Source organism: Gracilinanus agilis, chromosome 2 (genome assembly GCF_016433145.1).
Source record: "Gracilinanus agilis isolate LMUSP501 chromosome 2, AgileGrace, whole genome shotgun sequence".
Taxonomy (NCBI): Eukaryota; Metazoa; Chordata; class Mammalia; order Didelphimorphia; family Didelphidae; genus Gracilinanus; species Gracilinanus agilis.
In genome coordinates, this window is record NC_058131.1 from 383,673,206 (window position 1) to 383,690,973 (window position 17,768).

Genomic DNA, 17,768 nt, shown 5'->3' on the forward strand with positions numbered 1-17,768 from the left:
CCAAATATCTGAAGAGCCCCACCAAGGGGCTTGGTCTTTCTGTTTCCTCTTCTCTGGGGCATGTGGAATCCCTAGAGTCCTAGTTTCTCTAGGACCAACTTCTAGTGACCAGCACAAACCTCTTTCAGGAAGCCCCTCTCTACTGTGTACTTACCCAACTGGTAGGAGAGGTGAGAGAATGAATGGTCAATCCCTCTCCTTGGCCATTTGCCAGGGCTGCAAATAATTCTGCTTCTGGTGACTGTAGAGAGGCAGTGCCATGTGCCAATACTGTTCTCCTACCTCTGAGAACCCTACCATCCTGGGGATGCATCTTTATTTGGGATAGGGGCCTAGGTTGGAGATAGCTGGTTTAGACTGGAGAAACTCCACAGTCCAACCTTCACAAGCCCATCACTTATGTGGAATCATCTAAAGTGATGAAGGAATACCACCTGACAAGATATCATACTTGGCTCATCCCAGTGACCAGATGCTTATTTTTTTTCCTTCTTCTTCCCACATCAAATGACTCTCTTTTGATCCAAAAAACCTCCAGAATTGGAAATGCAACTTCTATATCTAAGAATACTGGAGAAGAAGAGAAGTGATCTTGAATCCTGACTCTGCTAGGGTTAGGTCTACTCATTGAACCTTTCAGGCCTCAGTTTTCTTCGTCTGTGAAGAGTATTTAGCTGGATGATTTCTAATGTCCCTTTTCAGCCCTAAATTTGCAATCCTATTAAATGGAAGCCCAGAAAGAAGGGCTTTCTCCAAGGTCATAGAGTCTGTTTGTATCCAAGCTGGGACCAGAAGGTCTCCTAACACTGGTTCACCTCTCACCAAAAGAAAAGAAACTACAGCCCATACTTTCATCCTTAACCTCTTATCTCTGAGAACTCAGGTAGACATGGGAAAAATGAGTCTGAAATTCTCAAATCGGTGCCCATCTCAAAAAACCTCTGCACTCTATGTGATATCACAGTGGGCAGCATTGGCTGGGGAGAGACAAAAGGCATTATCATCGTCATTGCCATCGCCATCGCCATCATTGTTTCTATTATTCTTAGTGGCTAAGGCTTACATAGTGCTGTAAGGTTTGCTTTGCAAATATTATTTCATTACAGAGACCCATCTGGCTTGACCTTGGCTGCCATAGGCCAATGTGATCTTACCATTCTTTGTGTACCCAGGCACACAGTAAGCATTTAATATGTGCTTCCTTCTCCTTCTCCTTCTCCTTCTCCTTCTCCTTCTCCTTCTCCTTCTTCTTCTTCTTTTTAAAACCCTTACCTTCCATCTTGGAGTCAATACTTTGTATTGGTTCCTAGGTGGAAGAGTGGTAAGGGCTAGGCAGTGGGGTTCAAGTGACATGCCCAGGGTCACAGAGCTGGGAAGTGTCTGAGGTCAGATTTGAACCTGGGACCTCCCATCTCTAGGGCTGGTTCTCAATCCACTGAGCTACCCAGCTGTCCCCTCTTCTTCTTTTTTTTTTTAAACCCTTACTTTCCATCTTGAGTCAATACTGTGTATTGGTTCCAAGGCAGAAGAGTGGTAAGGGCTAGGCAATGGGGGTTAAGTGACTTGCCCAGGGTCACACAGCTGGGAAGTGTCTGAGGTCAGATTTGAATCTAGGACCTCCTGTCTCTCTAGGCCTGGCTCTCAATCTACTGAGCCACCCAGCTGCCCCCAACACATGCTTTTTTACTGACTGATTGATCTATATCTCAGTAGTAGGGCTTAAGGCAAGCTGGATTCAAGGATGCCACATGGCATTTCCTGAGAGGTTTAAGCTCTGGATTTAGCACTGCTGATGACTGTGCCACATGGTGCCAAAGGGGGTGATTTTGTGAGATGGGCTAAGATGAGATAGTCAGACCCATTCCACTCGTGGTAGGGTCCTCACCACCTTTATGGCTGGAGGTAACTCACTTGAAGTGCCCACCTAACTTCCAAAGCAAGAAATACTCCAAATGCAACCTCCAGCATCTCTCGAGCAGAGAGGGGCCTTCCTGGCTCCCCGAGGCATCCAAAGCTGTGGGGAATGGCACATTCCTTCATACGGGGAGCGCTGTGGCTAAGCTCTGAGCACATTTGTACCCTGAGAATAAAGAGCGGGTAAAAAAGTGTCCAGAGCCTGCCACCATGCACACCTGCGCACTCACTCCTTCCCACTCGCGGGCCACAAGCCCAGGAAGTTTGACCTTGAAGGCCAAGTGCCAGGTGCCATGGCTCGCATCCAGACCCCGACAGCTCCCCGAGCTGGGGAGGGAAGAGGGGCCAAGGCTGCTGCCTCAGCCTCCATGCCAGGTGGGACCACACAGGAGCCAAGAGACATTACGGCACGCACTCACTTGGATTTGTTCTCCTCATAGTGAGCACTGGTCTTAATGTATCTGGCCAGTTCTATCTGCATATCGCCGAATAAGGGGACCACCTGCAGCTGCTGCAAAGGAAAGAAAACAACAAGACAAATAAGAGGCGGAATGGGAAGGAGACTGCAGAGGGATCTTCTAAGATAACAAAGGAGAAGAGAGAGAAGTGAGCATGAGAGCATGACTGGTGACTCCTTGTTCCCTCCTCTTGGTGGGAAGCTCCTAGAAGGCAGGAGATGTTTCCCTTTCTTTTTCTTTTTATTCTTATTTTTAAAACCCTTACCTTCGGTCTTAGAATAGATATTGGTTCCAAGGCTGAAGAGCAGTAAGGGCTAGGCAATCGGGGAATTAAAGGACTTGCTCAGGATCACAAAGCTAGGAAGTGTCTTGGGTCATATTTGAACCCAGGACTTCCTGTCTCTAGGTCTGACTTTCTATCCACTGAGTCTAACTGCTCCAAAAAGTTTCATTTTTACTTTTGTATCTCAGTATAGTATAGTTTTTATTCAAGTGCATTTAAAAAAATATTTAAGTGTACGTAATATTATTATAAAATTAATTTTAGATCATTTTAATTTTTATTATATATTTATTATTTTTGCATGTTTGTTTATTATTTAGATTATAAAATTAATATTTACATTATTACAAAATTAAGATTATTATAAAATTATGATAATAAGGGCTTAATATTGGTTGAATTAAATTGCTGGTTGGACACAGATCTAGACTATGGCTGTCAGCCCAGAATTGATGTCGGGATCTTTCTCTTAGGCATCATAATCCCCATTTTACAGATGAAGTAACTCAAGCCCAGGCAGATTAAGAGACCTAACCAAAGTCACACAGCAGGTTAATGGGCAAGCCAGCTTTAGAAATCCAAGCCTGATGGCCAGGCAAAGTGTTACTTCTTCTACATCAGGCACCTCCTTCAAATAAGCAGACTCAGGAGGACTTCTATCATTCTCAAGAACAAGGTGTTATGGGGCAGCTGGGTAGCTCAGTGGAGAGCCAGGCCTTGTGACAGGAGGTCCTAAGTTCAAATCTGGCCTCAGACACTTCCCAGCTGTGTGACCCTGGGCAAGTCACTTAACCCCCATTGCCCTAGCCCTTACCACTCTTCTGCCTTGGAACCAATACACAGTATTGATTCTAAGATGGAAGGTAAGGGTTTAAAAAAATTGTTACAATTTCATTTCATTAATCAAAGGAAGTTAGAAATTAGAGGGAATGCAACTGGGGTAAAATAAAAAAGCTGTAGAATTTTTTTCATGAGAATGTGAGGAACTTTAACAAACTAGAAAAAATTAAAATGTTGGGACTCAACATTCAAATCAATAAAGCATTAGAAAAGATGCCTGTAGGGTGTTATTTTTTGTTATTGTTATTCAATTAGGTGACCCCATTTGGGAATTTTTTGGCAAAGATACTGAAATGGTTCGCCATTTCCTTCTCCAGTTCATTTAACAAATGAGAAAATGGAGGTAAACAGGATGAAGAGACTTGCCCAGAGTCACAGAGATAGTAAGTGTTTGAAGCTGGATTTGAACTTAGGAAGATGAGATTTCTTGACTCCAGGCTAAGCACTCTGTGCACTATGGCACCACTTAAATGCTCTTCTTTTCCCTTAGAGACTGGATAAGATCATTCAATCCATCAAGGTCCTTTTAGCACATTCTGATTCCATGATGCTAATTCAGTTTGAAATTTGGAATTATGCAAAACCCCCTAAATTTGGAGCCAAGAAATCTGAGTTTTAAGTCCAAGCTATCCCAATGACTTTGGGCCAATCATCTCACCTTTGAGTCTACTTCCTTACCTAGAAAATGGGGATAACAATATCTGTCCTACATATCTCCTGGAGTTGTTGAATCCAAGGGAAAAAATGTGTAAAATATTTATAAATTACTAAGTATAATATAAACATAAGTTACCAGTGCCTACTGCATTTTTTGTATGCAGAAGGTATTTCCCATAAGACTGAATGATTATAGGAATGAATGGGAACCTTGGTTAAGCAGAAAATGAGATGAGGACATGCCTCCTTCGATGACTTTTTCTAGATGACAGAGAAGAGATGCGTTGATTAAGAAACAAAAGATCAACCATTGCCTCCTTTATCAGATGGTTCAAAGGCTTCTATTGTATCTTCCTGGACTTCCAAAAGTCTAAACCCAAGTTCCATCCTATTGTGTTTGTCCAGCTTTCCCTGTGTGCAGATGGTGGAGCTCTCATTTATCTCTTGGTTCCCTTGGACACTTTGGCATAAGTAGCATTCCAGACACTCACAAGCAAACCCCTTTGCTTCTCCAAAGAGTGGCATTCCCTGCAGCAGAAAGCCTACACCTCAGTTTTCCCACAGCCTTGACTTGTCTCCAGCAGAAGACACTCACCTTAAAGAACTTATCTATTTTGCTGAGGTTGATTCTCTTCTTGGCATCCAGTTTGTAAATGTTACTGACGTTTCCATCCATCAGGTAGAGGCCAAACCCCATGACCTAGAAGGAGAGGAGTGGAAAGCCTGAGAGGCTGGGCGCAAAGCGTTCTATGGTCAAATACCCTTGAAAGAAAATCTCTCAAAAGAATATGTTAAATGAAGGCAGCTAGGTGGCTCCAGTATTCAAATCTGGCCTCAGACATTTCCTAGCTGGGTGCCCCCAGACTAGTTACTTAACCACCATTGCCTAGCCCTTACCACTCTTCTACCTTAAAACCAATGCAAAATATTGATTCCAAGATAGAAAGTAAGGGTTTCCAAAAAAGAGAAAATATATTAAAAAGGCAAATTACTCATTTCAACTTCAAATGAAGAATGGGAAAAAAAAAAGGTTGAGCTCTTACTTCACTTTTTTAAAAGGTCTCCATTTCTCTTTAATGAAACACTGCGTGTTTAAAATGTTTTTTTGAGGATTGGTTGAAAGAATTGGGGATGCTTATCCTGGAGAAGAGACCTAGGAGAGGATGCAATTGCTGTATTTCAATACAGGTTATCCTAAATGTCTTGATGCAGAAATTCTTCCAAAACTTTTCAGACAGTCTGCATTTGATGGTCTTTTATTTGGAAGTGGGATTCATCTCATCTCAGAGAAAAGAACCACGATCAATGAATGACTGGAAGTTTGATGAAGACAGATTTCTATCCAGCATGATGCAAAATCTCCCAACGGGTCTAATCAACCATGGAATGGGCAACCTCATGAAGTAGTGAATTCCTTTTTAAAGAGAGTCTTTAGGGGGCAGCTGGGTAGCTCAGTGGATTGAGAGTCAGGCCGAGAGATGGGAGATCCTAGGTTCAAATCTGGCCTCAGACACTTCCCAGCTATGTGACCCTGGGCTAGTCACTTGATCCCCATTGCCTACCCTTACCACTCTTCTGCCTTGGAGCCAATACACAATATTGACTCCAAGACGGAAGATAAGGGTTTAAAAAAAATAAAATAAAAAATAAAGAGAGTCTTCAAACCAAGGCTGGCTGTTATTTACTGCTATCATTGCAGGTGAAATTTGTACTCAGGGAAGAGGTGAGCTAGTTTAGTACTCAGGTCCATAGGATTATATAGATTCAGAGACAAAAGAGAGACTTTCTTTTCAAACTCTAATATGCTATAAGATTTTCCAGTGGGCCATTCCCAATGTTGTTAGATTTCAAAAAAGGCTTTTTTACCTTTTTCCCAGGGAATTTTTGATCAGAAATCATTTTTTAAATAATCTCCTTCATACTGGATTGCTTTTGTCTCCTATGCCATATTATAAGGCCCGGCATAAGATTCAGCCCCTATAGAGAATGACCTTTTTGAAATAAAGGGAGAGAAAATGGATAGAAAGAAAAAAAGGCATTTCCCCCAAAGGTAAAACTTTCCTTGGGTAGTTAAAACTCGTAAGTTCCTGCTGAAAATCAAAGGAAAACTTTCTTGATATTTTCTTAAATTATTGGTAAGGTATCTCCATCTGGTGGTGGCATAATATAATACAATGACATGGAGAGTGTAGGACAGATATTTTTGTCTTTGTATTTTAATAATAATAATAATAGTAATAATAATAATAATAGCTAACATTTATATAACACTTGCTATGTTCCAGGTACTGGGCTAATTGCTTTATAACTACTATCTTGTTTGATCCTTACAATAATCCTGGGAAGTAGGTGCTACTATTATCTCCATTTTGCAGGTGAGGAAAATGGGGCAAAGAGAGGCTAAATGACTTGCCTAAGGCCATACAGCTTATAATCATCTGAGGTCACATTTGAACACTGGTCTTCCTCACTCCAGGCCCAGTGCTCTGTTCGCTGTACCACTTAGCTGACCCATATGATTGATTTAAAAGAGAGGGATGACAAAGCTGACTTAAAAAAGAAGGATTAAATTTATAGCAGCTCTTTCTGTGGTGGCAAAGAATTGGAAACTAAAGGGATGCCCGTCAATTGGGGAATGGTTGAAAAAACTGTAGTATAGGATGGTGATGGAATATTATTGTGCTGTAAGGAATGATAAACAGGATAATTTCAAAAAGAGCTGGAAAGACCTACATGGACTGATGCAGAGTGAAAATAAGCAGAACCAGGAGAACATTGTACACAATAACTGCAATATTGTGGAACAATTAAATGTAATAGACTTTACTACTAATAGCAATGCAATGATCCAGGACAATTCTGAGGGACTTATGAAAAAGAATGCTATCTACATCAAGAGAAAGAACTGTTGGAGTAGGAATACAGATGAAAACATATGATTTATCACTTGTTTGTTTGGCATATGTTTTAGAGTTTTGGTTTTATAAGATTATTCTCTTACAAAAATGAATGCTATGGAAATATGTTTTGTGTGATAATATGTATATAATAACCAATGGAATTGCTTGTTAGCTCTGGGATGCGGGGAGAGAAGAAGGGAGGGATACAATATGGATCATATGATTTCAGAAAACTTATGTGGAAATTTGTTACTAAAATTAAAAAAATTTTAAAAAGAAGGGTTAAACAGAAGGGGGGGGAAGAGGGTAAAAGAGAAATATTGGAAATATTTCAGGAAATGAACAACAATTTGGAAGCAAATTCTATGATTACTTGAGCATCTGAGTTAAGAATTCTGTCTGGTTATTTGGAACATCAGGGCCCCAGAAAGAATCTAAGAGTGTGCTGGGTAGCTTCTCCTAATACAGTTCAAATAGATTTGGAGAGGTGGCCCATAAAGCCAAGCTCAGCTATGAAAAATTTTATGGAGGGAATTGGAATAGAAGAAATGTGCAAAGTCTCTCCTACAGAAACCTCATGGGAGAATATCCCATAGAATTCTTGAAGGGACAAAGTCATTGGGCAGGAGAAAATTGAAAGAAAATTGGAATGGGAGTTTAAACAACCATGAAAAACCAGATGAAATGAAATTCTGAGAGAGAAGAAACAAATCAAAATGGAGATGAGCGGTTTTTTTGGTTGGAGAATTGGAGAATAGGGCTTGACCCAGACTTGCTATTTTTATTGGTTAGGGCAAACTCTTCTTTTTTTTTTAAATTTGTTTTAATTATTTTTTAAAAAATATTTTCCCCATGGTTAAATGATTCATGTTATCTCCCTCTCCTTTTCTCTCCCCTCTCCTGGAGCGGACAAGCAATTGCACTGGGTTATACATGTATTATCACTTGATATCTATTTCCATATTGTTCATTTTTATAAAGAGTAATCTTTTAAAAGCCAAACCATAAATCAAGGAGATACTCTTCTTGAGAAAACTCCCTCTAACAATGCAAACTGGCACCTTGTCAGCAACTTCACCTTAGAGAGGCTCCCAGGGCATTGAGAAATTAAAGGACTTGCCTGAGGTCACATGGACAGGTTGCATTAGAAGCAGGACAAGAACCTAAGTCTTTCTGACTGAGCCTTCTACTGACCATGCCATGCTGCCTTGAGAAAGAAGGAACAACTGAGTCAAAGTGGAAATGAAAGGAAGATATAATAAATACAAGGTATTCAGAGAAACATGGGAAGCCTTGTACAAACAAGTTGTAAAGTAAGGAAAGTAGAATCAGCTATGCATAATGATTTTTGTTGTTGTCATTTTTCTGTACCTAGTGCAATGTTAGGTACAGGGTAGTTGTTGCTCTTGTTCAGTTCGGTATTAACCTCAACTTCCCCAGACATGAGATATATATACTAACTCTATAAATCAAACAAATAACATGCTAAAAGCTACAATATTTCAAAATCTAATCTCAGGATACTCCTCTGCAGCCATAGTAGCAATATAACAAAAAAACCACTAGTATTCCTCCTAAATAGACTAAAAAACTAACTAAATAAATAAACTAAAAAAAAACAACAATTAATCCTAAAAATACATCTTCTAAACTTACTACTACCATCGCACAACCTAACCCACCACTAGCAACCAAACTCAATCCCCCATATACAGGAGAAGCAAAAGCCACAAACCCAAAAATTAATAGCAAAGAAATTTTAAAAATCTTGTTTTCAAGGAATTGATGATATATAATTCCTTTTTTCAGAGGAAAGATGCACTACAGGTGCTCATATTAAGTCATCTTCTTTGTGTATCTGCCCTTTTTTTGGTATTTAACTCCTTTTCTTTAGGATTCTTTGAGGAGGGCAGGTTACTGGGAAGTGATAATGGTAAAAAGAAATGTAAAGCATTTAATAAAATATTTTAAAAAATAAAATGAAAGGAGAGGTTAGGAAAGGGGAAAACACAAGACAAGATTATACATGATCATATAATAAACCTTTTACCTTAAGGAGCATGTGCTTCTCACTGGGGGTTAGGTACATCTTATTCTCATAGTAATCCACACAGATGTTGACGATGTCAGCCAGCAGCTCCTCATAGCCTGGGATTACCTCCAGTTGCTGATGAAGACACTGAAGAAAGCACCCACACAGAGTTAAAACACACATACAACTGTTGTTACTTTCCATCAGGACTTTCTGTCCGCATGTGCAAGCTGATCTGCCTCTGGAACATGACAGTGGGAAGCCTCCAGTGGGATGGGAGAGAGTTGAGAATCTAGGGAGCTATGGGCAGCCCTGCTCCAGCATGATAATAATACAAGTATTGGCTAGAGTAGGCAGGAAACCAAATCATCAAGTGTTTCAGCACCATCTTTTAAAACGTCCGAAGGACTAATGGAGCTTGGAAGGAATCCCCATGAATGGGCATTGCAGGGGGTATCCAATGTCAGTATCTGGATGAGACAACAAAAGAACTAATGTTTTGGGAAAGAAATGATTTCTCTTCCCAACTTCAAGCTGTACAGGTATCCCCTCCACATTGAGACTCTCCCCATCACCATTTCAATATATTGCAAGTCAGCATAAGAAATTAAATTAGAATTTGGGGGGAATTTTGTGGAAGCTGTGGATGACACTCAAAGACTAGCAGATGTCACAAAAAAGGTTTTGAAACTATATAGCCCAAGATCATATACCTCATAAAAGAAAAAGAAAAAAATTCACTTAACCCCCGCCCCCCAAATCTTGCCTTCCATTTAAAAATCAATATTGTGTTTCAAGGCAGGAGAGCAGGAAAGTCCAGACAATGGGAGTTGTGACTTACCTAAGGTCACACAGCTAGGAAGCATCTAAGACCAAATTTGAACCCAAGACCTCCTGTTTCTAGGCTTGGCTCTAAATCTGGGCCACCTCACTGGCCCAAAATTTAGACTTCTTCTCTGGTACAAAGGAAGGGTGAAAAAAATTTTATATGGACTTTCCAGATTGTAGGGGTGCTGTGCCACTGATCCCTATGATGTGGAAGGGATACCTGTATTATCCAACCAACTGAAGGCAAGATGGACAATGCCAACACAGTCCTGGTGAAAGATATTTGAGCATGACAGCTTTACAAAGAGAATGACTATTCTCAATCTTGCATCTGAGATCCACTGTTCTGCCTGCTGACATGTCACTAAAGGCAGCTTGGTATGAGTGACATGTTGGTCAGAGTGGCAGTTCAACTCCAGCCTCAGGCAGGTCCTGGCTATATTACCCTGGACAAGTCACTTATTCACTACCTGTTTTCTCTTCTATGAAATGGGGATAATAATAGCATCTACTTTAGGAGTTGTTTTGAAGAGAAAATGAATGAAAAGCATTTTGCGACCTTCAAAATGTTATACAGAAGGCCTAAGCTAGCTGCCATGCACCTACAGCCAGAAACTGGGTAGAAGAAGATACCAAAGGTTTACTTTTGGTAGAAACGGAATGTTGAAATCATGGTGGGATTGGCCTACTTACCATTTCTTTGGTTTTACAGTAGCTTAAGAAAATGATAGAAAATTTTAAAAGCTTGTGGAAAATTAAACTGGGGAAGAGATGATGTGTGTGACCCAGGGACCAGGCTGGTCAATGACGAAGAGTCATCCCATTCATTGCATGATCTCCATTCCCCAGCTGACCCAGAGTGAGCATTCCTGAGAATGTGAACAAGCAGGGAAGGAGGAGAGGGGAGAAAAAAGGGGAAGAAGAAAGGGGATGGGGAGCCAGGGCTATCACCTGTGTGATCCTGTTGTGGTTTGCCAGGAACATGGAGAGGTTCTGAGACTCCTGGATAGACTGTGGGTCCGCCATCTTCCTCAGGAACTGGGCTGCTCTGAAAAACAGAAAATCCCTTCAGGACCCTTCTTTTCCTCCTAGCATGTGGATCTGACCTGACCCTGATGTTTTTTGCCCTTTGTGTTTGGGTTAAAATGAAAGGTTGACTTTAGGTGTCTTGGGTTTCCTCAAGTAGAAGAAAAGCATTATTGGCTGTTTTTTATGTCTGAAGCAACTCCTTTGAGGGCCCAGCTAGCTATGCTATCTCTGGTCCTATCTCCCCCCAGATTTAGATTGTGTCTAAAAGACATTCTGCAAAGCTCTGAGAGGCCAGGCCCCTTTCCTGAGAGCCACCCAAAACTCAGGCTGGGGGCCCCATTGAGAGATTTGGATGCAGCCTTCTCCCTGGCTGGAAAGGAGGAGGGTGAAGCTTTGGGGAGAGGCTCCCTGACCTCTTATAGGCAGAATGGTCATTCTTGACACTGCATTTCATATTCTTCAGCTCATCCAGGACAGCGAACATGTTGATGAACTTGCCCAGGGTCAGGAGGTAGGCCTCAGAGACGAAGTCCTTCCTCCTCTCTGTGTGGCACAGTCTCTTCACCTCACTGCAGAACCGCTCGATGGCCTTGCGCTGGAAAGCAAAGCAAGCGAGACTAGAGGCCCGAACAGGTGTTCCCCAACTCCCTAACTCCACAGAGTTGTTGTGAGAACCAAATGAAATAATATAGGAAAAGTGCTTTGCAAACCTTAAAACACAAATAAATGTGAATTGTTGTTGTCGTTATAAGTTATGACCAGACTTGTGATTCCATTAACGAGGAGAATTCCCAGTGAGAAAACTCCCTTTACCAGTGCAGGTCATTGCTTACTTTGCAATTTATTGTCTTACAGGGTTATTCTTATTCATTTTACTTCCCCTACTTAAAATGGCCATTCCTTGGCTAAACAAATTATGGTATCTGTTGGTGATGGAATACTATTGTGCTCAAAGGAATAAGGAACTGGAGGAATTCCATGTGAACTGGAAAGACCTCCAGGAGTTGATGCAGAGTGAAAGGAGCAGAACCAGGAGAACATTGTACACAGAGACCAATACACTGTGGTAAAATTGAATGTAATAGACTTCTGTACTAGCAGCAATGCAATGATCCAGGACAATTCTGAGGGACTTATGAGAAAGAACGCTATCCACATCCAGAGAAAGAACTGTGGGAGCAGAAACACAGAAGAAAAACAACTGCTTGACCACAGGGGTCAATGGGGACATGATTGGGGATGTGGACTCAAAACAATCACCCTAATGCAATTATCAATAATATAGAAATAGGTCTTGATCAGTGATACATGTAAAACCCAGTAGAATTGCACATCAGCTACAGGAGGGGGTTGGGAGGAGGGGAGGGAAAGAACATGAATGATGTAACCATGGAAAAATATTCTTAATCAATAAAAAAATTTTAAAAATTAAAATTAAAAAAATGTCCATTCCCTCCCTCTATTCACCAAACCTCCTCCTACCCACCTTTCAAGGTCCAGCTCAAATTTTACTCCCTTCCCTTGGCAACTCCAACCCATGATGACTCTGCCTTTTCTGAGTGCCTAACATACTGAAGTCCTAGCTCACAGTTACAGAATTGGAAGGGACCTTAGAAGTCCTTTAATCAGAGTCCCTTGTTTTACAGATGAGGAAACTGAGACCCAGGGAAGTTAAATGACTTGCCCAAGGTCAAACAAGTGGGCAGGAATAGAAATCAAACCTACCACGTCTGACTCCAGGCCCCTCACTCTCTCCATTATGTGTTCGTCTCACATGTTTGTCCGTTTTACTTCCTCTAACCTGTAAACTCTGGGAGGGCAGAGACCATGCTCCAAGGCTTCTCTGTTGTATCACCTGCCAATGACTACATCAGCAACTAAGGTGCTCAGTAGATTCAGTAATTAGTTGATTAAACCAAGATCTTTGGTTAAGTTTAAAGGAGAAAGGAGAGCCTAATAGTAACAGTTATTTAGAGAGAGGTTTAAAGTTTTCAAGATGGTTTGCAAAGAGGATGCTATTAGAACCTCACAGCAACCCAATGAGGTAAGTACTAATTTTTTTCTTGTGTCCATTTTACAGATTAAGTGACTTGCTCCTAATCAAATAGTCAGTAAGTATAAGAGGTGGGATTTGAATTCAGGTTTTCCTGGCTAGGAGTCCAGTGACTTCCCATAAGTAAACAGCCTTCTAGGAACAGCTGGGTGGCTCAGTGGATTGAGAGCCAAGCCTAGAGATAGAAAGTCATGGGTTCAAATCTGGCCTCAGACAATTCCTAGCTGTGTGACCCTGGGCAAGTCACTTAATCCTCATTTGCCTAAGCCCTTTACTGCTCTTCTGCCATAGAATCAATACACAGCATTGAATTTAAGTCCGAAGATAAGGGTTAAAAAACAAAAATTAAAAAAGGAAATAACCTTTCCCTAGATATCATTCTTTGATATGTCTCATCTCCCACTATTTGATATGTCTCATCTCCCACTACTAGAAGGTAAGTTCCTTGAGGGCAGGGATATCTCACTTTTGTATGTGTATTCCTAGTGTTTTGGGCAGCTGGGTGGCCCAGTGGATAAAGTGGAATCAGAGAGACTCATCTTCCTGAGTTCAGATATGGTCTCAGACACACACTAGCTATGTGACCCTCAATAAGTCAATTAACCTTATTTGCCTCAGTTTCTTCATCTGTAAAATGTGTTGGAGAAGAAAATGGCAAACCACTCTATCTTCTTTGCCAAGAAAACCCCAAATGGGATCACAAAAATTCAGACATGACTAAAAAACAACTAAACAACTTCTCTTATTTCTCCTTGTGGATGAGTAGATATGATAATAAATATAATTCTAGTCATATTTGAAGGTTTGCAAAGTACTTTAGGATCATGAATTTAGAGCTAGAAAAGAGTTCCTCTAATCCAATTTACTTATCCTATAAATGAAGGTGAACTGCCTAAGGTCACAAAGACAGGAAGTGGTAGAACCAGAATTTGAAACTAGATCCCCTGACTTCAAATTCAGTTCTCTTTCCACTGTACCAAGCTGCTTTCTTCATAACAACACTATGTAGAAGGTTATAAAAAACATTTTTCAGATGAGGAAATTGAACCTCAGAGATTTGCATGTGACTTGCATGGTCATATAGTCTGAAGTGGTAGAAATGGAGGGGGGAATTCAAACTCAGGTCTCCTGACTCCAAGTTAGTTATGTTCTCTAAGTTATACAGTTATATAATTACGCCACACTGCCTACTGATAAAGGGTGGGCACTTCCAAGGCAGTGAGGGTATGTAAGATGGCAGGAATTTATAAACCCTTATCTTTGGAATATGAAGAGATTCTTTGAAGATTCCACTTTCCAGGCCATTTACTTACCTGAAAGTACATGAACTTCATCAGTTTGGTGACCTCTGGCTCCAGGACCTCCACTGTCTTCTCATAGATCTCTACACGATTTGGCTGCTCATTACATTTTACCTGTGGGAGGAAAAGAGACTGTGCAGTGATGCACGTTTGGGCAGTAATACAAGGATGGACTCTGGCTTGGTTGAGGACTGCAGAGACCCTCCAGAAGACTAGTGGAGACATGCAAATAGTCATTTCCAAGAATTTTACCCTCTTTCCTCCTTCTCTTTGTCCTGACTCTATGCCCATCTTTCCCTCCTATCTGAGAGGGCTTTCTCTTCTAGTCTCACCCCATTCCCAGTGTCATATATTTTCTTACACCACCCCTTTTTTCCCCATAAAAATTGATAGGCAAGGAATAGATTCTGGCTGGGTTCATGAAGGGAAAAATCCAAAGGTATGCTGGTAAATGTTCAATAACCAGTTCTCTGGGAGAAAAATATATGCAGGATACGCTTTTAAATTTAAGCTGCATTATTAACATTTTCTCCATCATTTTCTTAAGTGTGGACAAGCAAAACATTGTTTTATTTTATTTGTATATTTAAAAAATATTTATTGTTGATTTACTTGATCAAGGTCTGATTTGTAGAGTTGGTCAATTTCCAAAATGTAAAAGTGCATGTTGAAAATTTAAACAATTGGCTCTTGAGAGCTGGTTCAAGCTGGTTTTAGCATATCCATGGATCTCCATTGTCCCATCTTAAGATTTAGAGATGGAAGAGAGTAGAGCAGTCATAGTTCAACCCTCTGGTTTTCCCAACAATGAAACAGAGGCCCTGGAAGAAGTGAACAGACTGGATGAAGGCCACTTCTCAGTGCTCCTTCTACCAGGTCACACTCTGGCCCACATTAAGAACAGGTAACATGCTGGGAAGAGCAACAAGGAGAAATTATTAATGACAAAAAAAATCTATTTAGTATTTGTGTCCCAAAATTCTGCTCTCTATGGCCCATGAGTATTGACTTGAAAAATCAAGATAGCATGGGGTGGCACAGTGGAGAGAAAGCCAGTCCTGGAGTCATGAGGTCCTAGTTTCAAACCTGTCCTCAGATACTTCTTAGCTAGGTGAACCTTGGCCAAATCACTTCCTCTCTTCAAGATGCATTTTCCTCATCTAGAAAATGAGAGGATTGGAAGACTCCTTCAAGCTCTAAATCTAGAAACTTCTCTCTAAACCTCTATGAATTCCTCCGCTGTCTAGGAAGAAAGAATCTGTCCTTATATGACTATTTCTTGGTGTAAAGGTCCAGGGATGGGCAAACTATTCTTCGAGGGCCAGATCCAGGCCATAGTTTGCCCATCACTGCCTTAAGCAATTCCCTAATTACTACACCCTCATATCCAGATGTAGTGATTAGGAAATTGCTTAAGGTAGTGATGGGCAAACTATGCCTGGATCTGGCCCGTGGGGAATAGTTTGCCCATCACTGTACTGTATCCCATTAGATAGCAGCATCCACTGAAGGGTGAAGAAAGGGAGAAGAGGACCAGATTCCAGGCAGCTTCTTACCTGGGGGATGGCCCGGGAGCAGCTTCTCCAGGTGTAAAGCATGACTGCATATTCGTGTCCTTCCTCCAACATTTCATTCTGGGAAAAAAAAAGAGAGAGAGAGAGAGATAAATGTCTATGTTCTGGGAACTCTAGACAACTGTAAGAAGTAATTCTTGCTTCCCCAGACTTTAAAAGAAGGCACCAAATCCCTGTTCAGAACTCAGATTAATCCCTAAATGAGTTCTAATTTCCAAACAAATGATTCAACTAAAATTCAGCACAAATATGAAGATGACAGGGAGTTGAATCATTCCTCTTCCTGGCCATCTCCATATCATGGCTTCACAGATTATGTGAATACAATGGTTATCATCTCTAATCTATTCCTGGAACTAACTACCTTAGACTCTGACAGGTAATCTTTCACTTTATTTTTCTTAGATCCATTGTTCATTCATTCTCTCTCTCTCTTTGTCTCTGTCTCTCTCTCTGTCTCTCTCTGTCTCTCTCTCTCTCTCTCTCTCTCTCTCTCTCTCTCTCTCTCTCTCTTTCTCTCCTCCCCCAGTCCATTCATTCAACTTTCTCTCCCTCTTCCTACCTACCTTTCTTCCTATCTACCTATTTATCTCATCCAACTATCTCCCTCCCTTCCTCCCTCCTATATTATCTACTAGCTAGCTATTCATATATCCTGTCAAGCCACACTTGCATATGAAAGAAGTTGATAGCTTCAAACTATTATGTGGATTATTTTTTGATCTGTGATAATAAAGAGAGATGTGAAATGTTGTAGTGGACAGATAGTTGACTAAGAGACAGTAAAACCAAGGTCAAGTCCAGCCTCTGACATAGACCCACTGTGTGATCTTGGGCAAGTCAATTAAATTCCTAGTGTGCCTGACAACTCTCTAAGTCTATAAATTGCAGAAGACTTGCTAATCTGCATTGGAAGGTGGGAGAAAACTATGCCAGGTCTGGTGAATAATAATAAACTCCACAAAATGCTCCTATTTCAGCAGACATCAGCTATTGGTACTCTTTATACCGATATACCTATCTATTCTTTCCCCTCTCTAGTTTCACTCCGTGGACTTCAACCCAACGCCTCAGCTGCAATCTCACTCTGGAACCTCCCTCAGCACCCAGGGCCTTCTTACTCTGGAGCTTCTATTACCCAAGTGAGTTTCTCATTCTCTCAATGATGAGTTGTTCCCAGGGCTTCCATTTTAATCTTCATTCCCCTTTCATCTCTGCTTCTGACTTTCCAGACTTCAATATTATGCCTCAAATACATATTTGAGTCTTATCCTGGAGCCTCCCTCAGTATCTGGGGTCTCCTCTCATCTATCCCTAGCCTTTTCATCCTGAAACATCCCTCTGCCATATTGGCCCTCTTCTCCCATTGGTGAGTTCTTCTGGGGAAAGGGGAAAGTGGTTAGGCTAGCCAACTCTCATCTTCCTCCCATCTAAAGACTCTGACATCATGCTTCTGCAGGAGTACCTTTCTTTCCCATTACCACTATACCCTCCTCATCTCCCTTTCATGTTTTGACTTCTCCCATTAGAGTTAAGAACCTTGAAAGCAGGGACTCACTTCACTTAGCTTGTATTTGTATTCTCAGAACTTGCCACAGTGCCTGGCACATAATAAATGCTTAATAATAGCTAGTTGCCTATCTGCCTACCATTATAAGTAGTTTACATGTAGCTAATTGTGTGTGGAGGGGTGGTAGTGATTAGGTTTTCTAAACATCTCTACTTTTTAAAGCAAATGTTGCCTAGAATTAAACTTTAAAACTTTAAATTCCCACCTTAGGTTCTAAAAATGGAAAGGAAAGGGAAGGGAAGGGAAAGAAAGGGAGGGGGTGGAGAAGGAAAGGGAAGGGAGGGGAATTGAAGGGAAGGGAAAAGAGGTATGGGGAGGGGAGGGGAGGG

At 41.0% G+C, this 17,768-nt stretch overlaps 1 protein-coding gene across 6 annotated transcripts in view; it reads right to left on the minus strand.

The window, feature by feature from the left end:
• Positions 1-17,768, minus strand: part of CYFIP2 (cytoplasmic FMR1 interacting protein 2) — a 109,816-nt gene that overhangs the window by 82,888 nt on the left and 9,160 nt on the right. For 3 of the 6 annotated variants that reach the window (XM_044664471.1, XM_044664467.1, XM_044664466.1), the window contains 7 exons: positions 15,852-15,929; positions 14,308-14,409; positions 11,355-11,536; positions 10,864-10,960; positions 9,103-9,231; positions 4,748-4,852; positions 2,334-2,425 (listed from right to left, as the gene is read on the minus strand). In XM_044664471.1, the coding sequence (XP_044520406.1) occupies positions 2,334-2,425; positions 4,748-4,852; positions 9,103-9,231; positions 10,864-10,960; positions 11,355-11,536; positions 14,308-14,409; positions 15,852-15,929 (785 nt within the window). The remainder of the gene's footprint in view (positions 1-2,333; positions 2,426-4,747; positions 4,853-9,102; positions 9,232-10,863; positions 10,961-11,354; positions 11,537-14,307; positions 14,410-15,851; positions 15,930-17,768) is intronic. The other 3 variants (XM_044664468.1, XM_044664469.1, XM_044664470.1) reach the window with 3 other exon arrangements.